Source organism: Heloderma suspectum, chromosome 6 (genome assembly GCF_057233095.1).
Source record: "Heloderma suspectum isolate Gila_16-S chromosome 6, 16-S_ref, whole genome shotgun sequence".
Taxonomy (NCBI): domain Eukaryota; kingdom Metazoa; phylum Chordata; class Lepidosauria; order Squamata; family Helodermatidae; genus Heloderma; species Heloderma suspectum.
In genome coordinates, this window is record NC_139463.1 from 24546271 (window position 1) to 24572026 (window position 25756).

At 46.7% G+C, this 25756-nt stretch overlaps 1 protein-coding gene across 5 annotated transcripts in view; it reads left to right on the top strand.

Moving 5' to 3' along the window:
* Positions 1–25756, top strand: part of SLC37A2 (solute carrier family 37 member 2) — a 72129-nt gene that overhangs the window by 4655 nt on the left and 41718 nt on the right. For 4 of the 5 annotated variants that reach the window (XR_014783727.1, XM_084803810.1, XM_084803811.1 and 1 more), the window contains exons 2-5: positions 15992–16073; positions 17174–17261; positions 19598–19676; positions 23499–23634. Coding sequence is in view for 4 of the 5 variants with exons in the window: in XM_084803810.1 (XP_084659936.1) it covers positions 15992–16073; positions 17174–17261; positions 19598–19676; positions 23499–23634 (385 nt within the window). In the remaining variant the exon portion in view is untranslated. Of the gene's footprint in view, positions 1–15991; positions 16074–17173; positions 17262–18194; positions 18271–19597; positions 19677–23498; positions 23635–25756 lie in introns of all 5 variants that reach the window. The other variant, XM_084803813.1, reaches the window with a different exon arrangement.

A 25756-nucleotide genomic window follows, 5' to 3' on the forward strand; every position in this document is an offset into this window, starting at 1 on the left:
TTCCTGGGAAACAAGCTTGGAGCAGGGCTCTGAGCTCTGTTCCCAGAAACCGCACTCCCTGCCCCTCCCTCCCTGCCTCAATGGAGGCATGGTTCTTCCCTGTCTCCGCACTCGTAACTGCAGCATGGAGCAGGCAGAAAGGAGGCGTTCTCAGGGGTGGGGAGGAGACTGCGGAACTGTCATTATGATGTTTCCTATGCATGATCCAGCCTCCCCCCTCCACTCCGAAACCCCCAGCTAGACAGCCAAAATCAGCTGTCAAGCTGCAAATGCAGGGCGGCTGGAGCACGGAGGAGAGGATCCCCTCCATGCATCACCCACCGTGCATTGGATAGTCAGCCAGAGAAGAAACATGGCTGAAAATAAGAGAATGCAAGGAAGCAAGGTCAGGCAATAAGGCCCCATAGACATAGAATCATGAACGGTGTTATCTACCTCTTCAAGAATGTGAAAGACCTGTTGGATCTAGTTCATCAACCAGTTTCCACAGTGGCCAAGTAGATGCCTCTGGGAAGCCCACAGACAGGCAATTGCCTTCTCCTACTGTTGCTCCCCAGTGTCATATTTAGAGATATACTGCATCTAAACTATGGCTATTAGCTGTGATGACTCTATGCTACCTCCAGTATCAGAGGCAGTTGCCTATCTACACCAGTTGCTGGGGAACATGGGTGGGAGGGTTCTGTTCATGTCCTTCCAATGGGTTTCCCATGGGCAACTGGTTGGCCACTGTGTGAACAGAATGCTGGACTAGATGGACCCTTGGTCTGATCCAGCAGGTCTCTTCTTATGTTCTTACGTTCTTAAACCTGGAGTCTCTATATAGCTGCTGATCAACCTTCTTTCTCATGAATTTGTCTAAATCCCTTTGCCGTTTAGCCCTGTTGCCATAACCACGTCTTCTGCCCCCATGTTCCATAAATCAATGATGTGCTGCATGAAGTAGCACTCCCTTCTACCTGTCCTGAATCAGCACCACTTGACTTATTTAATAGTAGCACCTTGGTGTTTTGTGTTGTTGTTTTTAATCATTTGTTCAGCTTGGTCTTCCATATGGTGTGTGTGTGTGTGTGTGTGTGTGTGTGTAGAGGGGGGGGAGTGGTAAGATAGTTATGTGAAGTTATAGGTAGATCTCCAGCACTTCTCTGCTTTCCCCACAATTCCTTGAAAATCTTCACATCTTTTTTCCATGCAGTAGGGTCAGCTGCCATAAAGAATGCTTTTCTAGAGCAGAAAAAAGCATAAGAACATAAGAAGAGCCATGGTGGATCAGACCAAGGATCCATTTAGTCCAGCATACTGTTCACACAGTAGCCAACCAGCTGTTGACCAGGAAACCACAAACAGGACATGAGCACAACAGCACCCTCCCACCCATGTTCCCCAGCAACTGGTGTACATAGGCATACCGCCTCAGGTACTGGAGGTAGCACATTACCCTCAAGCCTAGTAAACATTGATGGACTTCATCTCCGGGAATTTCTCTAACCCCCTTTCAAAGCCATAGAAGTTGGTGGCCATCACTATGACTTGTGAGAGTGAATTCCATAGTTTGACTATGCGCTGTGTGAAGAAAGACTTCCTTTTATCTGTCCTGAATCTCCTACCAATCAGCTTCATGGGATGACCTCGGGTTCTAGTATTATGTGAGCAGGAGAAAAAAAGTGTTCCTATCCACATTCTCCACACCCTTCATCATTTTGTACACCTCTATCATGTCTCCCCTTACCCTCCTCTTCTCCAAGCTAAATAATCCCAGCTGTTGTAACCTTCCCTCATAGGGGAGGTGCACGAGCCCCTTGATCATTTTAATTGCCCTTTTCTGTACTTCCAGCTCTACAATATTCTTTTTTAGGTGTGGTTTACTGGTGGTTTTCTTCCACCAGTAAAAGGTTGAGTTCCACAATGGGCTGGTTCAGATGTATCAATACACCAGTATTCTAAAGCATAAGCAAGCACACTGGTATATGCTGCTCAGTTGCTCCCACTTGGCTTCCCCTGTCTATGGGAGCAGCTAAATAAACTACTAAGCCTCCATCCATGATTTGTTTAGTGTTACATCCAAACCAGAATCCCTGGTGTGTTCCTCTCCTAACAAGCCAGAATCCTTTGGCGGGGTTCATTCTTAGCTTATGAATCTGGCTTGTTAGGACAGGAACAACCCAGCCATCCCAGTTTGGGTATAATACTCAAGAAAACCATGGATGGAGGCTTCCTAGTTTGTTTAGCCACTCCCACTGGCAGAAGGAATGGAGTGGGAGTTAAATGATAAAGAACCATCAGCAGGGGCCTTCACATTGCTCATCAACAGTTAGCATCTGGACAGTAGACTGAGCAGCAAGCACACAGGTTATCTGGTCACAGGCTTCCCCACTCTGGCAAGATCAGTAGTGTGGTGGAGGCAGGGCTCGCAGGGACACAGCCCCGGCACTTTTTCATTAGCAGGGACTCTGATGTTCTCTGCCACCCCGCTCAGAATTCCCTGTTCCCTCTGAGCTTAGCTGTGATCCTCACTGTCGCTGTGGGGGGAATTAATTTTCCAAGCAACAAGATATTGTTCCGTGTTGGAATGCAAAGTATTTGGGATGACTTGGTTTGGAATGCGCAGTTAAGACCTATTCACTTTACCAAAGATGTGCTCCTGATGGAGATGAAAACTCCTAGAACTGATTTGTTGATATGGATCGACACAGCTGCCTGAAACTTTTGGACTGCTCTTGGAGACTGTCACAATGAGCTCCTGCATTTCCAAATTTACCACTACACCACTCTGTGTGTGTGTAGTTCAATCCAGATGGGTGTGTGGATGTTTCTGTTGGAGGGGGGAGATATAATGAAGGAACTTAGGAAAGGCTAATGAGTAATGTTGGGGTGCTAAGCGAGTCTGCAAGGGGGCTGTTTAAATGAGAAGGGATCTGCCCACGAGGGCTGAGTTGAGAGGGTGAAGCTTCCATAGAGTATCATATTTTGAAAACCTAAAATATTTGTGTTTGAGTGAGTGGGTGAAAAAGGTTTTAACACCACTGCACTTTTCTCAAAGGTCCAATTGAAATACCACTGCCTTACTGTCAGCTGCACTGTTTTTGGATCCCAGTTGAAGGCTGTATATCTTACAAGGTTGTACAATCTTAGAAGGGGGCGTAGCTGTGACTGTCTCGAAGGGACCCTGCACTTCTGAATTTGCCACTACACTACTGGGCAAGATGTTTTGTATTTCCCTTTAGAAACAGAATATTTAGATGAGAGGAATTATTGTGAAATTGGCATCTATACCTATAAACTGAGCACATGCACATTTTAAGCAAACCTGTGACCTGTTTTGTCTTCTTTTGATGCAATGCATTTCCGCTTTTGTGGCAATGCGTAAGTGGCCACCCTTGCCTCAAGGCACGAAGGGAAGGAACCGACCAGATATGCTGGGGCAAAGAATTCCAGAAAGTCCCAAGGTCATGTTAGTTCCTATAAGTCATAGCTGTCTGCCATGATCTGCCATGTTTTTCCTGAGGAGGGCTTTCCAAGACTTGGTTTCCTTCTTGCAATTTGCATTCTTTATCCAGACATCTAGAGCTACTTCTGTGTACATGACGGAGCAGCCCAGATTCCTTTATAATTGCTGACCTCTCTCTGCCTTGTTAGTTGCCAAACCTTCTGCTCTGAAATCCTTCAAAGAGGTTTATAAGGAAGTATTCTAGAGATAACTTGTTTTGTTAATTTTTACATTGTTATGGTGCGGCTGACAGAACAAGGCCCCAGTCAAATCAGGAACAGTTGCTTGGAGTTTGAATCCATATGCAGGAGGATCGATGGGAGTTGAGTCCAACATATCTGGAGGATGCCCAGTTAGGAGAGGCTAGTTTATGAGACACAAAGAACACATTTTAATGTCAAGAGGAGTGGCCGCGAGTTTAGCTGGCTTTCTGGGCAAATTCATGAAAGATAAGGCAGTCAGTGGCCCAGTGGCCACTAGTCCCAATGCAACCTCGGGGTTCAGACTAGCTGCTCAGAGACCAACAACTGGGGACATCTCTACACCAGCCTAAAATCCTGCATTTAAAATGGGACTTCCCTTTTTCACATGCTTCCTTTTCCCCTACCCCTTCCCCCCTCTTTCTCCCCCATAGCTGAGTCTTCCGTTATCTTTCAGGGATCTCGCTCCTCTTCTTGCCGCTTTAACGCTTTTCACGGAGGAAACTGAAGTGGAACACAATGGGGTAATTTGATAGCTCATTATCTGCAGTCTATTTAAAAACAGAACAAAGGGCATTTAGTGCAGGAGACGCCTTGCATGATCGCAGCCTCACGTAAACAGCCTGCAAACTTCCGTGAGGGAGCCATCTCAATCAAAGGATAAAAGCTCCATGTCAAGGAGCCCTGGGAAGGACTCTTGCCCTCATGTCCTTCTTGGGGGCATCTACTTGGCCAGTTGGTCTAATTCAGCAGAACATCTTCTGTTCTTAAACAAGGGCTGGGTCAAAACACAAACACACACTCCCTCCCCTAGAAAGAGGTGAAATTCCGAACATCTACAAGGAGACTTTGCAAGAGCATTTGGAGGTTGTCTGAATCATCCAACGCACACGCACCTCAGGGCTGATGCTGTATGCTGATTCCCTGTAAGTTTTGAGCAGAGACTCACAGGCCTCTGTTGTTGGCTGCCATAGCCAAGGTGGGGTTACCTCACCTAATAATATCCTCCTCCCCTCCCCCGCAAAAAAAAACCCCAGAAGTTTTTTTAAATTTATGGCATGCCAGCTTTCATCTGAAGAAGACGATCTTATTTAAAAAATAGGAATAGTTTGGATTTTTTTTTTCTAAGAATCAGTTGTGGCTGGTACTCCCCCCACCCCCCAAATAAGTGATCGTAATCTAAACTTCACCCAGACTCCCACCCAACACTGTTCCAAGATCACTGTCATCTTTATTGCACTGAAGCGTTTAAATCCCCTACATCTTATCAGTATATTCACGAGGCTATTAGTCAAGATAATTCATCATGCAGAAGGTTTGAACATGAGCAGTGCTGCTGAACTAGACTAAAGGTCCATCTCACCTCATATCCTGTTTCCCGCAGCAGCCAGGCTCATATGTCAAGCACAGCATGAAGCTGATCGACCTTCACAGTCTATTCCCCCCACCCCTCCCTTTGAGCTAAGCACAGGGTTGGGGAATTTGTGGTCCACCAGATGTTGGATTACAGCTCCCATCAACCTTGGCCATGCTGTCTGGGACTGATGGGAATTAATGTTCAACAAAATCTGGAGGAGCACAGGTTCCTCACAGCTGGTGTAGCATCACCTGCCTCTGCCTCTCTTTTTTCACCTGGCCCAGGTCCTTCAGGCGTGCAAGACTCAATTTAATTGAATGTTTTGGTTTTATTTGCAACTGTTCCTCTTTGCTCCAAGCTCTTGGGGGAAGATGGAGTAGGAAATAAACAATCTAAGTAAAAATAGAAATCTCAACATACCCTTGCTAAACTGTATTGCATCAGTCCTCAGTTTGTAGGAAAATCTCCATAGCTCATCCTTGTTTTTAACCTCTGGAGTTGGTGGGTGTTTATTCGATGGCTTTAGATCAGGGGTGAGGAAGATGTGATCCTCCAGATGCTGGTGGACTACAATTCCCATCTGCCCTGGCCAGCATATCCATGGTGAGGGATGATGGGATTTGCAATCCAATCACATCTCAGGGGCCAGACATTTCCTATCCCTGCTCTAGAACAGGGATGGGGGACTTCCAGCACACAGGCCAGTTTGGCCACCAGGCCAGCCCAGCAACCATCAGAGATAACAGCAGAAGCTCTCTTAGCACACCATTCACTGTCCTAATTGGAGCGGCATGGTAAGTGCCCCAGTTGGCACTTCAGCCAGGGACCAAGTGACATCAGGGTGTGTGGCCAAACCCTCCTGACATCATCCAGCCTGCAGAGGGCCAAGTTGGAGGGGGTCAGTGTCATCCAGTTCCCACCCCTTTGAAATGTAGGAAGATGCTTTCTGCTGTTGGTCCATCTAGCTCAGTATTGTCAACACCAACTGGCAGCAGCAGCTCTCCAGGGACCTGGAGATGCCAGGGATCAAACCTGGGGCCTTCTACATGCAAAGCAGGTGCTCTACCACTGAGCTACAGCCCTGCTGTAGAAGAGTAGCATGCTTCAGCCTTCCTGGCCTGGGTCTGTTCATCTTCATTTTCTTCTGACCAACTTAGAGATCAAGGAAACAGCAAGAGGGGAAGGCACTCAAAACTGCCAAACAGAAGAGAAAATATTCCCAAGTGCCTGAATTTTCTTTTATTACGTACAATGCATTTCAGAAAGGACTTTCCTTCCTCAGGAGCAGCTTATCTTTCTCCAAATGGGTCACATAGAATCCCTCCCATGCTTCTTCTGTCTTAAAGTGCTCCTGAGAATATTTTCTCTTCTGTTTTGGGCCAACTTAGCAATCAAGCACCGCTCTTTCACCTAGTCTAGACCCTCTCAATTATCCCGGGCTGTGACTCTATATAACACAGTCACACCTACATTTCCTAATTAACCCATTGACCTAATTGGGTGAAGGAAAACCTTGGGTGTGATGCAGTTTTTCTGGTTCTTAAAGAGCCCACTCATCCACCTGCACCACATTATGCAGCCTTCTAGAAGGCAGCCTTCCCCAACCTGGTGCCCTCCAGACATTTTTGAGTCCCACTCCCATCATCCCCAACCATTGGCTGATGGGAGTTGTAGTCATAGCAATATAGGAAGCTGCCTCATACTGAGTCAGACCATTGGCTCATCTAGCCCAGTTTTGTCAACGCTGACCAGCGGCAAAGGCTCTCCAGGTTTCAGGCAGGAGATTTTCCTGCTCTACCTGGAGATGCCAGGGATTGAACCTGGGACCTTTTGCATGCAAAGCACATGCTCTACGCACTGAGCTACAGTCCTGCCCCCAAAACATCTGGAAGTCACCAGGTTGGGGAAGGTTGTTATACGGCACCCAGATGCAAAGGCTGGCAGGCCTCTGGTGTCTTTAATAGCTGTCTAGAAGAAGGGATTGTTGGTCAGTGCAGGTGCCTGAAAAAGGCACCCCTGGACATTCCATCTGCCCCATGGCTCTTAAAGGTACAGGAACTCCTAAAAACATAGGGGCAAACCAGATGTCATGTGCTTGATCCATCATCATATCGCCAAAGTCTTTTTCTCTAGTTAAAAGCAGGCTCTGGGGGCTGTGGATTAGATTGGGGAAGTGTTTCTGGAGCAAGGGAGTTAATCTCCCCCCCCACACACACACACACACATGCACCATTTCACCACCTAAAATCCCCCCTCCCCTCCCTATGAATCTCTTATTAGCTGTGAAGGAGGGGGAAAAAAGATTGGTATCTGGATTTATAACTGCTGTCCTCTCCCCCACACTCTACCTTGGCTAATGTTAGCTTGGACAGATGATTTATGTCAGGGAAATTTATTTACTTATTTTTCTTATTTAAAACATGTCGCATATCACCCTTCAGTTCAAACATTTCCAGGGTGGTTTATGATAACTCATAAAGCACAATAAAACCACCATAAAATGGCACAAATCAATAATGTAGTTCTCAACTGTAAAACACAGTGCTAAAAAGAATCATAGCAGATTTTTTTAAAAAAATAAATCAGATGTTTTAAAAGCCTAGGATTTTTTTAAAAAATTAAAGTCTTTGCCAGGCACGTAAAAGACATTAAAATAGGTGACAAGGGAGTGTATCTCAGGAGAGGCAGTTCCACCCCTTACCGCCCCCCCCATCACACTTCAAGTGGTGGGGCTGCCTGGAGAAGGGCCTCTCTGATAGGTGACCATTGGAACATAGGAAGCTGCCTTACACTGAGTCAGTCCTTCTAGCCCAGTGTTGTCAACACTGACTGGCAGCAGTTCTCCAGGTTTTCAGGCAGGACTCTTTCCTAGCCCTACCAGGAGAAGCCAGGGATCGAACCTGGGACCTTCTGCATGCAAAGCGTGGCCTCTGTCACACAGTGCTATGGACCCTCCCCGTCCATTCTCTGCTCAAAAACCTCCACCAAAGAAGAGCCCCCCACTTTCCAAGGCAGCTGCTTCAAATACCAAAGAGCTCATACTGTCTGGAAATTCTTCCTAATGTTTAGTCGGAACATCCTTTCTTGTGATTTAAAACACTTTTGATTCAGGTTCTACCCTCTGGAGCAGCCATTCCTCAACTTGGCACTCTCCAGATGTGTTGGTCTACAACTCCCATCATCCCCAGGTGATCGGAGCTATAGTTCAACTTGTCTGGAGGGCTGCAGGTTGAGGAAAAGCTGTTGTGGAGCAGCAGAAAACAAGTTTGCTTTATCATCAATGGGACGGCCCTTGAATGATGTGTTTATAACTCAGTGTTTGAAGAAGCTGTTTCCATAATAGCAGATGTCATCGCACGGTATCACAGATGTAGAGCTGACAAAGAAATATAGCACAGCATGGATAGATTCAATCTGTTGCTTTATGACATTTCAGCATCTTTACTAAAGCGTGGCTCTTCATGGGTGATAATAACCAAGAGGAAGGAGAGCATTTGGTGTTCTCCACTTGGCTCTGGAAATTACGTTTCACAAACTATGGTGAGGAATCATTATTTTGCATGTGGAAATGAGCTCATGGTCTTTAAAGGGTTGCTGGCTTTGAAAGCTGAATTCTTGTTTCTGTGTTACTGACCTTTAACTAGCACTGTCTGTGAACCAATAGTTCAGCCTTCTCCAACCTAGAGCCCTCCAGATGTCTTGGACTACAACTCCTATAATTCCCCAGCCAGCTATGGGAGTTGTAACCCAAAACATCTGGAGGGCGCCAGGGTGGCAAAAGTTGCCCCAGTTAAACATCCACAGACCTGTTACACTTCCTTAATCCTGTCCGATGTATTGATAGGCTCCAAACGAGTGAGGGCTATCCCTTTCCAAGGAAGGCTTTAAATAGGGGTGTACAAATTTTGTTAAATCTGTTACATCTGTGTGTTGGGCATCTTTCATTCCATTGTCTGCTCATTGACAGAATTGGATCCCCCCCCCCAGAATTCTACTTGCTCCAATTCACTTTAGCGCATGTACGCATTAGCGCTAATGTGCACTTGCCTACTTTAACTACTCCTTATTAGTGCATTTGTGCATGTGAATTAGCACTAATGTGAATTAGTGCAAATCCCCCCCCCCCAAGTGAAAAATTGGTCCACAAGTCCATGGAATCCTTGTGACTCAGAAAAAGCTGGTCTGCTGTGGAATCTGCAGATCTGATTCATAGAAATCTGAACTCATTTGAATCCGTTGTGGATTTCTCTGACATGCCTAGCTCTGACAGGTTTCTCTCTCTCCCCCACCCCTCTGTGTTCCTCCTTTCTTCTGTCCCTCCTTATTGCTCAGATCAGTTTTATGTACGCTCAGCAGTCTAATGTTGCAGTTGACAGAAAAACAAATGCTATGCAAAAGTCATTATAGACGGGCGGGATGGGGAAAATACAATTAAGATGACATTAGGATGTGTAGGAAGCTTCCGTAAAGCAGTTCTTCCTCTTACCTTTTCCCACCATGCCATCAGCCATTACATTAAGTGTAGCATTTTTGCTTTGGTCTGGCATGGTATAAGGCAGCCTCCTATGAAAGCAAGGTTTATTTATGGCAATTGCTTCTCTTGTAGCAAGTGATAAAAGACGGCATACATACACTTCTCCTTATCATCAGATTATTGGGGTGATGCTTTAATTTAGGAAGAGAATATTGTTTTGAAACTCTGCACAATTTCCAGACTCATCTGTTTACTGAAAGAAGAGCACATCTCTTTTAAAAACAGGGAGAAATCTTATCTGTAATGAAGTCCCTATAAAGTGTAATAAACATGTTTACGGACTCCTGGGGCATTGGCCAAATGTACCGAAGGGAAGAACCATTGCAGATGTTCATTACCCCAAGGCAACAGACAGGACTGTCATGTTTTCAAGTAAACCAGTGGCTTCAAAAGTACCAGGCACCCCTTTAAAGGGAGGTCCAGAAAGTTACCTGTGTGAGTGTGTGAGAGAGTTCTCTTTACTAGGGCTCCTTCCAGTTGGCCCAATTTAAACATCCAGTGGAATCAAATGATACAGCTTTTCCTGGGCTCTACCACTCCCATGTAGAGTTTGGCATGTGTGATTGCTCTGCTGCCCCCCCCAAGCTCCTTGCATGTAGAAAACAAGCATCTCAGGGAGAAGGGTTTAGCCTAGTCTTCTCCTTGGCATGCTAGTTTCATATGTGTACGGGGCCTTTTCATGAAGCAGCCTTGAAACAGACCTGCAACCTGACATGATAAAATTTGGGGAAAATATTACCACTTGATTCTGCTGCATTAGAAATGCAGGAAATCTGCTGCCACATAATCCCTGATAGGCTGGATGGCCACCTATCAGGGATGATGTGACAATGGATTCTGTGCATCAGCAGGGGTTAGACTAGATGAACTTTGAGGTCCTTTCCAATTAATTGATTCTATGATTTATAAAGCAAGCCTGTGCCTTGAGTGGATGAGAAAACAACCCCCCCCCCCAATACATCTGCCTCCTTTACTTATAAGGCAATTTAATTTAAAACAAAAGCTGGTGTTTTGGAGCAAAATTCTCTTTTTTCCCTGCAGTGTTGTTCATCTCCCAAAGACATGGTGTCACTCCAATCTCCTCCCTGGGTGTGTGTGTGTGCGTGCGCGCGCCTGGGAAATCACAAAAACTCTGGGAAATCACCAAATGCTCAGCAATTGGGGAGGAAGGGGTGGAGCTAGGGGAAAAGGATATGGCCATCTGGGGAACCCTGGAGGGCCAAACTGGGATTGCAAGTGGGCCAGATTTGACCCACGAGCCTGAGGTTCTGCACCCCTGATTTATAGCATCAATTTTGAACATGACCCCCCCACACACACACACACACATAAGCACATACAGACATTTGCTCCTGCTCTTTACATTTTTGCTTTCTCTCTCTCTTTCTTTGAAGGAGTTACCCGATCTGTGACTCTTTAGTTTTAAAGCAGAAGTGAAACTGGCAATAAAAAGAAAAAGAAGAAGAAATAGAAGCAGTTCTTTCCTGAGAGGATGGAATAGGATTAACAAAAATACAGCACCCTGAACGTGCCAGAAGTCCAATCCTGTCATAAGCCCCCGTCCAGTCCAACAATTTGGTGATTGCCATAGCCAAGTGTAATGAACAGTCCTTGGACGGACATTATCACGAAGAACTAGATGGCTTGCAGTGTGCAGTGACTATATAAATTAGACGAAGCTTAAATTTTAAGAGCCACATCCAAAAGCTATCTTCTGGTCCTCCATTGGGGCCCCCTGCTGCGCTTACACAGCTGTGGCGGGCAGCAGTAGCACCAGATGTCTAGATCTCACTGCCATTTTAACTTCCCACAATGCCCTAGATTGACATTATTGTAGAGGCATTGTGGGAAGTTAAAATGGTGGCCTGGCGGCTGGTGCTGCTTGGAGTTCCAGTGTAGAAAAAAAATGTTTAAAGATGGCACCAGGATTTGAGTAACTAGTGGGCCCTGCCAAGGTACTGGAGTGGAGCCCCAGCAACTTGCTGAAGGATGCTGCGTGTCACCCTAATACATTTTGCACAACATTTAAGAGATTCTGTTCTTAAATGCTATTTCTTATATGTGGTAATTTTCATAGAACGTCAGCATGGTCATAGACAGGGATGGAGAACCTGCAACCCTCCAAATATTTTTGGATTACAACAATTCCCATCACCTCTGATTATTGGCCATGCTGGCTATGGCTGATGGGAGTTGGAGTCCAGCCACATCCAGAAGGCCACAGGCTCCCCACCTGGGTCATAAGGTCTCAGACCATCCAGCCTTCAACTTTGATTGTGATCCCTCGAAGAACTTGATCTAGGACATGCCTTCTGTACCTTGGCTTGGATACTAGCAAGGATGGGAGATGTTCACCTGTTACATTGGATTCTTCCCCGCTTGGCTCCTCTTTATGCTTTACTTTTTCATTATGAAAACCCCTTTAGATCGCTTATCCCCACTACATCCAATGGGAGGGGTTGATCTAAAGGAGTTGAAGTAATGAAAAAATAAAGCACGAAGAAGAGTCAAATGTGGAAGGATCTGATGTCCATTTTTGTAGTGGGGAGAGGAAAGAAGTTTCTTTGCCTCCTATAACCTGGTGGACTTTTTGATGCTGAAATGAAACAACCAAATAAGGTTCTTAAAAATCCTTTGGCAAGGTGCTGTTACACCATCATCTTTACAAGCAGAGCGAATCGCAGAGATATTGTCTGATCTCGGCTTCCCTGTTCTTCCTCCCAGGTGCCTGTTCGAAAATCTAGCAAAGCTTGGATGGATCGCCTCTGTGCTTAACCAGCCCTCCTTATTCTGGCTGGATCATTGCATAGCTTCCCCAAGCATGACCTTTGCAGGCTGGAGTGCTGTCTCTTGGTTATCTTGCTCCATGCAGATAAGCTAGGTCTTGTGAGGTGCTGACATCCCTATTCCCTTTGAGGACGGAATGGATGAGTCTCTGGCATCTCCTGCACGTAGAAGCTGTCCTCACATGGTGCACTTTCCCATGTGACTCTGAAGACATGCTTATTTTCATTGTGGCTCACTTGCTTCAGCGAATGGAAAGATGCTGTGTTTGCTCCTTCCATAAGAAAAGAAGAACCACAGGCAAGCAGCTGGCTTGTTGACTGCACCTTCTATTGCCTGAAATACAAGGCACAGATTCTTCATCTGAAAACTGTAGCATGCCACTTACCCCCTCTCTTCCTTTTTTACTTACAAGTAAACATGTGAGGCCTTGATCCAGATCATGTGCTTAGGGAAGGTTTAAACCTTCCCGTCCCAGCCAGTTGTTTTCCTAAATTTGTACCCCCCACCTCTGGGGGTGGGGGTGAACAAAATAGGGGGAAATCTTCCATTGGCTCCATCTCTGATCTCACCTCTTATTCGTTTATTCCAGTGAGCTTCAATATTTTTCAAGCAGGAGTCACTTTGGCTCCAGACACCTTGGGGGCCATTTGGGGGCCATTTCTGGGCTGCAGGGGGGGCTGTCCTCTCCCCCCTCCCCTGGTAAAGTGGTGACACTGCACCAGACTCCTCTGGAGGCCTTCTTGGGCCTCTCCTCCCTATCCCCCTCCACATCATCCAAGTGAGGCCTCATCAGTAAATCACCCACTCACTGGGCAGGCAGATTCCAAGAGGTTTACTTGATCTTCACATTGGGGTGGATCTTTTTCTCCTCTCTGAGTGCTCTGCTCTACTCAGTAAGAACACAAGAATGTAAGACGAGCCCTGCTGGATCAGACCAAGGGTCCATCTAGTCCAGCATTCTGTTCACACAGTGGCCAACCAGCTGTCAACCAGGAACCCACAAGCAGGGCATGAGCACAACAGCACCCTCATACCCATATTCCCCAGCAACTGGTGTGCATAGGCTCACTGCCTCTGGGCCTGGAGGTTGCACATAGCCATCAAGACTAGTAGTCATTTGTCAGGAGTGCCCTGGCGGCCTCTTTCAGTAGACTCTAATAGCCAACTCAAGACACAGACGAAAGGATTCTTTTCAAAGCTTTAATCCTTTTACAACTTAATGACCCTTTCAGATGCTAATCACCAGTGACTAAAGCAAGGAACAGCAGAGTGGCTTAAGCTTCGAATAGGCAGATGATCCCTGTTTGAAAGAGAGTCATTTGAAGACCCGGAACTTATGGGCTAGGGAGAGATCCTCCCTCTTTCCCTTGGGTCCATGGGAGGCAGCCATTGCTTGTGCGCCAAACGGGCGCTACACCTCCTTTCCGTGCCCTCCATCGCTCGTCACTCTCTGCGTCTGCGTCGAGCATCTAGCAAGCCTCGTTCCCGCACTTTCTCACTGCTAGGATCACTATCTATCTCAGGAATGCCGGCAGGAGGAATCTCTGCCAGCTGCTGTGCCTGTGAGGGATGAGCTGGCTCCTCTCCCACGGATTGCTGTTCCTCCTCAGAATCAGAACTGCTCTGGGGCTCTATGGGCTCAGTTTCCACCCTGACACCATTGATAGCCTTCTCCTCTGAGAATTTGTCTAACCCTCCTTTAAACCATCCCATTTGGCGGCCATCACTACATCTTGTGGTAGCAAATTCCATAGTTTAACTATGCACTGTGCGAAGAAGTATTTTCTTTAGGTGTCCTGAATCTCCCACCACTCAGCTTCATGGGATGACCCCGGGTTCTAGTATTATGCAGGAGGGAGAGAAATGTCTCCCTGTCCACATTCTCCACACTATGCATCATTTTGTACACCTCTACCATGTCTCTCCTTACTCGCCTTTTCTCCAAGCTAAGCAGTCCCAGCTGTTGTAACCTTCCCTCATAGGGGAGATGCTCCAACCCCTCGATCATTTCAGTTGCTGCAGAATCTCCCAGCGCAGGTCTACGTCCTCTCTCGCCCGTGCACTCAGTTTCCCCTCCACCTCCAGTGCAATGCAGCACTGCAGCTAGCCAGTCGCGTTGTTCTTTGCTTCTTGGACATATTTGTGAGGCGCTCATGCCTTGCTCAGTTCTAACTAGCAAAGACTGTCAATCAAAAGTATCAATGAAGGGGGGTGAGAGAGAGAGAGAGAGAATGTCAGAGAAAGTAATGGAAGTTGAAGCTTTCATTGGAGCAAGTCATCAACCCAATTCACACAGAATGGCAGCAAATCATGGGTTAATTAACCCACAATTTGTCATGGTGTTGGCAGGTGCATGCTGCCACCATTTTACATATGCAACCTCTGACTGGGCCAATCAGATGTTGCTCCGTGACTGACACTATGGGTTAATCATGGGTTAAACCACCCACAGTTAACAACTACAGTTAGTTGTTAGGTTAATTGTGGGTTCTGTCTATCCATTCAAGCAGCCCAAGTCTGTTCCAAGTGGCAACAGCTCCCCAAGGCAGATCAATCTCTCCTCACCTGCTCCCTGGTCCTTTTTGCTGGAGATGCCAGGACCTGTTGCATCACCCAAGACTGTTAGCCTACATCCCAAAAGTTTGGTGTCCCAAATGCTAAGACTTTGACCCAATGTTTTTCAAACTGTGTTCTATGGGGAACCTTTGGGATCCTTGAGAGCTTTGCAGGGGTTCCTTAGTGGGAAGAGCAATAATGGCAGGCAGGTTCCTCTAAAACGTAGCATGCTCACCCACTTATGGCCTTCTCCTGCAAAGCACAGCTGAAGGGGTAGAGTGGCCACATGAATTTCCCCCAAAGAGGAAATATATCACTGCAAAAAAAGGAGGACAAAAGAGGGTGGTGATTTGCATAAAATCTGCATATGGTAATTTATATGTATAGATGCAAATTTAGAAGTGATTATTGTAATTTAAACAGAAAAATAAGGTACATAGTGGTGTAGATTTTGACCCAGTGACCTGTGTGCCTTGCTTGGTATGTTGTCAACTAGAAGACCTCTTCAAAGAGAATCCTGTCCCCTGACAGCCCTTCCAATAGAGGACTGTTCTCAGTAAAAGAGGACTTATGGCCACCCTATGAAGGGGACTGCTGTGGGTGTTTTAGGGCAGAAAGTATGTTGGGATCACTAGATGGTTGACAGTAGAGTCCCAGTCGTTTCTGGCAATCGTTTCTGTTTAATAACAGAAACAACAAATGATACTTCCCCATCGCCACTACTCCCAAATATGCAGTTGAAGTCCCTGATCTGTACTAACTCAGATATAGATTTGCACTTGTATGCAGAAGTGTGTGGCTCATGGGATGCCTTAGGTAAGTCCACCCCCTGAGCCACCATTTTGCAATTGGCTCTGGTTGGCAGGCCTTGGAGTTCAAAATCAGAAGTTCATCCTCATAGCCTGAAGCCTGCCCACGCCTGTTTTAGGGAACACTCTCACAGGCAATGGGGAAGTCCAACGGTCCTTGCCCCAGCACCATAGATGAACCAACTCGGCTTTCAGAGATACCATTAGGGATTCACCCTTCACCAATAGTTTGCATCACCTTCCTCGTCTGCTCTTTTCTAGGTACCGGGGATTGATTCTTGTGCTGACGTTCCTGTGCTATACCACTTTCCATCTCTCTCGGAAGCCCATTAGTATTGTGAAGGTACGTAGCAGGCATCCCTGGGAATGAGGGATAGTCGTACATTGGGCATGTGGGGCATTCAGGTGAAGCCCAAGGCTGTCATCCTATACACTGGGGGCGCAGAACCTATTTCAGCCTGAAGGTGGAATCCCACTTTAGAGAAGCTTTCAGGGGCCACATTATGGTGGTGGGCCTCCCAAAGGCCGTGGGAGCAAAGGGGCTGGATGGAAATACCCAAAATGCCGGTGTATTTTAGCTTAATGCTGTTACCACCAGGAACAAAGCCTTAGGAGAGGCATTTCAACCATTTAGAATGGCGGAAAATACTGCAGAAAAGCCGTGAAACTACCAAACAATCAAATGGAAAAGGCATGGTTAAGGGAAAGGGCCTTGGCCATCTAGGGAACCCTGAAAGGCTAGACTGGGACCCCAGGAGGGCCTTATTTGGCCCCAGGGCCTGAGGTTCCCCATGCCTGCTATGCACACTTACTTGGGAACAAGCCCCATTGAATACAGAGAGATTTACATCCAAGTAAGCATCCATCAGCTTGTGCTGTATGGACCACTGAGCCAAATGTGTATTATTCTCCTGTTTGCCCCTGCCTCCCCTTCCTCCCTTCACTTTCCCCTTCCCTCTGCCTTCACTTCCCCCCTCCCTCTGTTATCTCCCTGTGCTGTTTTCTAGATGGTTTGTTTATTTATTTATCTATTTATTGCATTTATACCCCACCTTTCTTCCTCTCACAAGGAACCCAAGGCGGCTTACATTATCCTCCTCCTCTCCATTTTATCCTCACAACAACAACCCTGTGAGGTGGGTTGGGCTGAGAGTCTGTGACTGGCCCAAAGTCACCCAGTGAACTTTCATGGCCGAGTGGGGACTAGAACTTGGATCTCCCAGCTCCTAGTCCAACACTCTTGCCACTACACCACACTGGCTCTCTCCTTGGTCCCCTTGTACTAGTTAAAGAGCCATGCATATCAGTGGCACAAAATAATAATAATAATAATAATAATAATAATAATAATAATAATAATAAATGACAATGACAGTGACAGTGACAATGACAACAGCAACCCCTAACATGTGTGCTTGTCCTTTTTCTTTCTCCTTTTATCAGAGTGAACTGCATTATAACTGTTCCTCACGGGAACCCAATCCAAACAATGCTTCAAACAGCACCACGTGGTGTGACTGGAAGCCTTTTGGTAAGACTTCATTTGCCTCCCAGAATCTCCTGTGCTGAAAGACCAAACTCCCTTTTGGCCTTTAAAACTGGCTGCTGCAGAGCCAAAGAACGCAGCGCTGTAAAATGGGATGGGGCCGTAGTGCAGTGGTAGAGCAGATGCTTTGTATGCACAAGGACCCCGGTTCTATCCTCAGCAGTTCCAGGTGGGAAAGAAACCCACCTGAAACCCGGGAGAGTTGATGCCAGTCCGTGTAGACCAACCTTTGCTAGCCTAGTACTTTCAAGATGTTTTGGACTATAACTCCCATTAGCCCCAGCCAGCATGGTGAAGGATGATGGGAGTTATAGTGGGGAAGGATGGTGTAGACAAAATTAGACCAATTACCTGACTTAGTTGAAGCAGTTTCCTGTGTTGGTGGGTATCAAAATGCTGTCTTTTCTATGTGGCTTTCAAGCAGGGCCGGCCCTACCATGAGGCAGAGAGAGGCAGTTGCCTCAGGCAGCAGATTGAGGTGTCATAAAAAGGCAGCAAATTGCTAGTTATTTATCTAGTTTTTTTATTGTATTTATACTACTAGGGATGGGGAGAGGTGCTTGAGGGGTTTTCTGCCTCATGTACCAAAATGACATCGGTGGCTTTGGATACAATGCATGTTGAGTTGGGGGGGGGGGAGACATTTGCTGCGATGCCTCAGGCAGCAAAATCTTTTGGGCTAGCCCTGATTTCAAGGCTGTTATTCCTCCCACCTGGAAAATTGCAAGAGTGTTGTTAATTTGTAGGCCGGCCCACTTACCAGGAACCCTTGAGTTGTGGCCATGTCTCCAGTGGCCTTTTCCTTTATCACCAGCTTAGACTCTGAACCCAGTCGTATTTAATAACCAAAATGGAACACCTTGTGGGCTCACGGTTTATTCTGATGTGATTACTTATCTTACCCTCATTTGCTTGCAGTCTCACCATGATCCTGATCAGCAGGTGGCTTGAAGTCTGGTTCCCAGCACACTTGGGCTTTGGAAGCTGGAGGCTGGTGGCTATTTTATGTTTAAAATTATAATTAATTCTACAGCGCCTTCAGTGTACATGGTGCCTTTTCAGCAACCTTCCTATATAACTTGGTGCCCTCTAGATGTTTTGGACTTCAACTCCCATCAGCCCTAGCCAGTATGATCAATGGTCAGGAATACTGGAAGTTGTAGTCCAAAACAGCTGGAGGGCATTCAAAACATCTGGAGGGCATCCAATTGGGGGAAGACTGGCAGATATGCTCAGAGAAGGAGTTCTGCATAGAAAGAGCAGCAAGCAGAACAGGGAGCATGGGAGAATGTTATATTTATCAGTTATGTCACACCTTACGGTGCTTTAAAACCTTTTCATCTCGCTCACCCTTAAAACAACCCTATGAGGTTGTCTCCTAGCAATGGAGGCTGGTGCCCCAATGTCAGTGGGGCGGTGAATCCACTCCAAGTTTCAGTCAGAACCAGTCTGCTCAGTTTCCCAGCATATGAGTAGAGTCAACATTGTACATTCTTGACATCAAATCTGCATTTTTGACAGCTTGGGTTTCTGTTCTATAGAGTCTTCTGATGCTGTAGCAGTCATCTAAAGTAGTTCTAATCTATTCAGACAATAATTACAAATTTACTAACTTAAGTTTACTTTTAAAAGTTTTAAAATATAATTATAATTTTATGAACAAACTAAGTCATACATACAATAACTGTAGGAACAGAAAGGCTCTTTTGTGTTCCTGAAGTAGCCCTCCCCAACCTGGTGCCCTCCGGATGTTTTGGACTACAATGCCCAGCACTCCTGACCATTGGCCATGCCGCCTGAGGCTGATGGGAGCTGAAGTCCAAAATATCTGGAGGGCATCAGGTTGGGGAGGGCTACTTTAGGAACACAGTGACTTTAGATCTGTAAAGAACACTAAAAAGGTTAGTATTGCTCTTTTTTCTGTTTTTCCAGACTTTCCCATGGGAAAACATGAAAAAAAACATATTTTTTTTCTCCCATGGCCTCAACATTTCCAGGAATGTTACATCTCCAGGTACATCCTTGTTGGGAAAGTACCACTTCAGAATGTAGGTGAGGCAGCCCTGCACAGGAGCGCCTCCTCAAACAGGCCAACGCGGAAACAAGTTCCCTGAAGTTTGTAAAAGACTGAAACAGACAAAGATGAGATCCTATGCTCCAGAAATCGATGTGCGTGTGATTGTTTCTGGGTTTTGTTCTCTCTTTATTTTTCTTCAAATGCCAGCCATTTCAAAACTGGTGTCTGTGTGAATTTGGATATTCCTGCTGCTCAGTGGGATGCTGCTGAGCCTGAGCTGAACCTGTCCTGTTCCTTCTTCCAGATCAGCCCAACTATAAGGAGCTCTTTGGAGCCTTGGATAATGCTTTCCTGGTTGCCTATGCCATTGGAATGTATATCAGGTGCGTACTCCACAGGCAAGAAGGGGAAGAACACAGGTCTGTCTTCTGCAAGAGCCCTGTTGGGGAATCCAGTTCCCCCATGTGGTTAGAATCATGCCCTGCTGCGTCTGCCACTGTCCCACGCCAGAACCGCCGCCCTCTGGACATTGGACTCCTGCAGCAGAGAGCAGTGCCAGCTCCGGGTTTCGAAGGGCAAGACCCCCTCCATGGGCCCCCTCCCTCAGGGAGTCTGCCTTCTCACCATCATGGTCACCAGCTGCTATTTCTCCTCTTTCCCATCGTTACTTCTGCTTGCTTGCTTGGCAGGCAGAAAGCCCGTGAGCACGGAGACCGCGGCATCTCCTGCTCCTCACCACTAGCATCTTCGGGACCAGAGTGAGAGGCAAGCAAACAACTGGGTTGCAGTGGTGAAAAGGGGGAGCAAATCCAGGGGGGTCTTGTCCGTGGGCTCCTCTGGGGGTGTGGGCCCTCGGCACATGCCCAGCTATGCCTACCGTTGATGCCAGCCCTGACGGAGGGCCTGCTCTACTTGCGTAGGGTCCCCACATGATCAAGAAACCTGGTTATGCAGGCTTGCACAGGGAGCCACCATGACAGGATTGCTGCCTTAGGCAGGCATAAGATTGCAGTGTCAGGAACGTGGGGTGAGGGCTTGTTTTGTCAATGTGCTGAGCCAAGCACCACTGAACGATCCCAAAATACCCAGCAACCAGCAGTCTTCTTCTTCAGCTTGTTTAGAAATTTGATACCCTGTTCAGGAGTTGGATTGTAATTAGGGCATGTTCAGTACCTAGGTATACAACCAGCAGAATCACATACTATTTCCAGGGAGAATGAATGGAACCAAGCCAGATGGCTGGTAAGTGATCACATTTCATAAGGCCCTCTACTAAAAACAGCAAAAAAGCACAACTCCCTGCAGGGAGAAAACTAGCAAAGCAGGCAAAGGGCATACTTACTTACTTACTTATTTATTTTTATTACATTTCTGTGCCACCCATAGCCAAAGCTCTCTGGGTGGTTTAGAACTTTCCTCCTGATGAACTAGTTTTCTATTTCCATGGTATTTAAAAACAACAACGAGGAGGAGGAGGAGGAGGAGGAGGAGCGACAAAAGTGATATCCTCTAACCTTAGCCTGGTGTAGTCCATTTTACTGCCTCAGCATTCCGTCATCTCATCCCCACCTCATTCTGCTGCCCCAACCTTGCCGCTGGCGGCTGCATGCAGCTATGAGGACTAGCATCTGAGTATCACCAGAGTTTTCCTCACTGACTGCATCTGCTTGAGTTGATCCCTTTTAGAAACCGAATGCTGGACTTCAGTCACATTTAGCAAGGCCGGTCTTATGATCTTAATTTCTCCAGCTTCTTCAGTGCCATTAGCAATTCAGATTTGGTTTTGGCTTACCTTTGCTGATAGTCCACGGTCAACCCCTGCTGCCACTTGATGCAGATATCAGTCACTTGGCACCTTAACTTGGCAGCTTAATGTGACTGTTAAAGACATCAAATGATCCCAGAGGTGTTCCTGGGACAAATCCATACCTACAGTTTGATTACTCTTGCACAACTTGTCAGCAGCCAGCCGCACTCTGACGGCAATCAATCCACTCCGAAACCGGACAGAAAACAGTTCAGAGCTATAGACTTCCTGTTGTTAGGTCATAATGGCAAGTGGATAAGAGACCTGCTAATGGAGAGCTCGAGGTATCAGCGGGACTCCTGCCCAAATGATGGATTCTGTTTGCTGAGGCCCACAACAGGATGTTTTCTCACCTAAGTAGTTTTTAAAGAGCTCCATGGGGTTATTTCCAAGGCTGTGTTTATGCCACATAAGGGGAGGGAGCTTCGATCAGCGGTAGAGCACCTGCGTTGCAGGCAGAAACACCCGGGTTCAATCTCTGGTGCTTCCAAGTTTGATTATCTTAGTCGGCCAAGACCCTAGAGAGCCACTGACAGTCAAAGGAGGCAGCACTGGTATAGATGTACCGGTGGTCTGACTCCGCATACGCGAGCTGCAAATGATGGATCTGGAAAAGCTCCAATGCTCTGTTTAGAGGAGCCATAAAAGGGTATTGACCATAAGCACAGACCCTCAGTGCAGTCCTATGCAAGGGTACTTGGAAGTACTTCCCACAGTGATTGCATTCAGATAAGCATGTATAGGATCACGGCACCAGTTAATGATGATAATTGTGCTACAGGTTTTTTTTAAAGCTTTCTTTGGTATGAAAGCATCTTTTGTATCCTCGGACCCTCTTAAGATATTTCTCCAGACTCATCATGTGTAAGGAGCATGATTCCCACTTCTCTAGGCTTTGGGGTTAACCCAGTGAATATGTCTGGCCCTCGTTTCAGAGCGGACAAAAAGAACAGACCTTCTCCATGCAAAAGGTAGATTCACTTAGGGCACTTCGATGACCAGAGGAAGTGGAGATGGTCTCTCTGGCTTAGTTGACTTAATTTCCAAGGTTCCCCCCCTTTTTAAGAGCACAACTTCCTGCAGGTAGAAAACTAGCATACCAGGATCAGATAGGTTTTCAGAGGAATTTCAGCAGCTCTTAGCTGTGAGGTGCAGGACTGGAACCTCCCTACTCAGCTACAATATACCTTTGAGTATCAGCTGTGTCGTACAAACCATAGGGCAGGGGTAGGGAACCAGTGACCCTCCAGATGTTGCTGGACTACAACTCCCATCTTCCGCTGTCATGGCCCATGGTCAGGGGTGATTAGAGTTGTAGTCCAGTAATGTCTGGAGGGCACAAGTTTCACACCACTGTCCTAGGGGGTTGCCACATGTGCTGCTTGTCAGTTTCTAGGCTGGATGGGCAACCTCATTCTTAGGGGCCAAATCCAGCCCTGCTGCAGTCACAATCAAGTCCTTGGATGGCCATGACCCTTTCTCCCAACCACTGATGTTTTGGTGGTTTTCCTCTGAGCCAGTGGAGGCTGGTGGCTCTGATGTCAGTGGGATGGTGGATCCACTCCGGGTTTCAGTCAGAACCAGTCAGAGCTCTAAAGGAGCTGTCCAGCTCCTTTAGAGTTCTGACTGTTTCTGACTGAAACCCAGAGCAGATTCACTACCCCACTGACATTGGAGCCACCAGCCTCACTGCCTCTGAGCCCATCTAGAGATGGCATGTTGCCAGGAGCTAGCTGGGGCTGGAACTTAAAGTCCCCTTCCCGAGGTTGTAGAAGTGTCTACGGCTTCTTGTGAGCGACTCCAAACAATCCTATTTTCCCCCAGGACACTCTCCCAGGGACCATAGGATGGCTGTCCCCAGTTTGTACAAGCAAATGTGAATATTGTATATGTCTGCAGAATACACAGGAATGACCATTCCGTAATGCTGTAGAGTGTCTTGTGTACAATCCCTCAGTCTACACACTTGGAGTAAAACCTTGTCTTAGAAAGCATTTCACGCATTCCAAAAGGAAATATTTCATAGGATTTTTTTCCAGCATTCCCCCAAATCCCCCCCCCCGAAAAAAGATTATATTAGAAAAAATGGTCCTCAGGGAAACAAATATGCCCCCACTCCATTTTTTCCAGCTTTTTCCCTTCACATTTTCACTGCCACGTTACTGTGGGTTTCCTAAGCTACCAGTGGAGTGTGGGAAGAACCCGCACGGTAGTATCTTCTGCACTATTGCAGTAACTCTCTAAGCTGTTTTGCATTCATTTGGTATGGTAGCTTTCCTGCATCAGCAGGGATTCAGACTGGATAACTTCGGAGGCCCTTTCCAGTTCTATGCTACTAAGCCCATCTTTGAGAACAAGCTGTTGTGATTAATACGCTCTTTGTTTCCATCTCCCACAGCGGGATTTTCGGCGAGCGCCTCCCGTTGCGCTACTATCTCTCTGGAGGCATGTTGCTGAGCGGGCTGTTCACTTCCTTATTTGGCCTGGGCTACTACTGGGACATCCACCAACTTTGGTACTTTGTGCTTGTACAGGTAGGGAGCTTCATCACATCTGCCAACCCAGTTCTCTCTACAGCTTTATACCAGGGAACCTCTCTGGTCAGGCCTACTGCTGTCATGCGACATCCTCAGGATGCAGCCAGGGCCAAAAGAAGTCCCCCCCCCCATCCTACATGATACTTTGAGCTGCAGATGGCAGGAATTGAACATCGGACCCCCTGCATGCAAAAGATGTGCTCCATCACTAGGGATGTACGAAAGTCACTTACCTTCTCGAAGGGTGACATTCACGGTGGGGGGGAGGCGCTCCGTCCCTCCCCCCAAAATTCTGGCTGGGGGCGGAGGCGCTCCGTCCCCCCCCCAAATCCTGGCTGGCCAGCTCCGCAAATGGCGGAAGCCGTAGCCGCCACCGTTTGCATCCTTGCAGTCAGCCATGATAGGCTACATAAATGTTTACGTAGCCTATCACGGCTGATTTAAAAGAAAAAAACAACAACGCGCGTACGCAAATGGCGGCACCCACAGGCGCCGCCATTTGCATTCCTTATTTTGACACATCTTAGTCTACGTAAACATTTACGTAGACTAAGACAGCGAAAATAAGGGGAACGCAAATAGCGTAGACGCTACGCTATTTGCGTTCCCCTTATTTTCGCCGTCTTAGTCTACGTAAACGTTTACGTAGACTAAGACAGTGAAAATAAGGGGAACGCAAATAGCGTAGACGCTACGCTATTTGTGTTCCCCTTATTTTCGCCGTCTTAGTCTACGTAAATGTTTACATAGACTAAGACGTGTCAAAATAAGGAACGCAAATGGTGGCGGCCATGGGCGCCGCCATTTGCGTACGCGCGTTGTTGTTGTTTTTCTTTTAAATCAGCCGTGATAGGCTACATAAACATTTACGTAGCCTATCACGGTGTTTTTTAAAAATCTAGCCGTGATAGGCTATGTAAATCTTTCCGTAGCCTATCACATTTTTTTGTTTGTTTGTTTTTACTGGAAATGGCAGCGGTGGCAGCTGGTCGGAAGACCGGCCGCTGCCGCCGCCGCCACCGCACTGCCGCCGAACCGCCACTGGAGCCGCCACCGCCAGGAAGATTCGCCCAAGGTAAGTCCCGTCCCGGGGGGGGGCAGACCATTCTGCCACCGCGTCACAAAGTCATTGTCTTTAGTAAGACCCAAGGGATAAACTAGGTTCACATAACATGCTAACCCATACTCAGTGGTTGAGTGTGGATTGCTGTTGAACCATGGGTTGTTTGTTGTTAGCTGTGGGTTAGCGTGTTGTCTGAACCCAAGGCATTTTCTTCAAGGTGGCTTGTTAATCATGCAGTGTGGTTCATTTTTCTTGAAGAAGCCACCTTGAGAACCCATGCTTTGTTGTTGGGTTGTTCAGGGTGGTTAACAAGCCACCTGTGGAAAATGTCCTGGGTTCAGACAACATGCTAACCCATGGTTCAACAACACACACTGAACCACTAAGTGTGGGTTAGCATGTTGTGCAAACAGCCCCATTGTAACTTATCCAAGTTCAGTTGTCAAACCATCAGATAACCACATACTTATGTACATATGTATGTATGTAATTTATAACCTGCCTTTCTGCCTCCAAAAATACAGCTAACAATAAAATTAGGATTAAACACAAAAATATAATTAAAATGTAACATAAAAATAAATCAAAAATACAATTAGAAACCTATCCAAATGCTGTCTCAGAACTAGCAGGCAGAATCTTAATGAATCATAGGGTGTTTTTTTTAATTAGGCAAAACATGGAACTAGGGTGCTCAGACGCATACTGTTAACATCTCATCCTGTCCTTCATCATCAAACCCAGTAACCTCTCATTTGACTGCAGTGTCTCATTCAGACAGACGCAGCCAGGATGGAAAAACAGACTATCCTTCTTCAAGTTCTTCCGATGGCTAAATATATCTGGCTTCTGTTTGCCCAGCCTGTTGCACATGTGACTGCTAAATCCACAGAGCCGAACATCAGAAGCAGGTTTTCCCATGAAGGGAGAAATGTCACAGGGATGGTGGTGGGGAAACTTCCTCACAGAAGTTAATAGAGCAGACCCAGTGACAAGGGGAGGTCAGATATGGGGAACTCAGCAGTGATATTCTGTGCAAAGGGCTGATTGGAAACT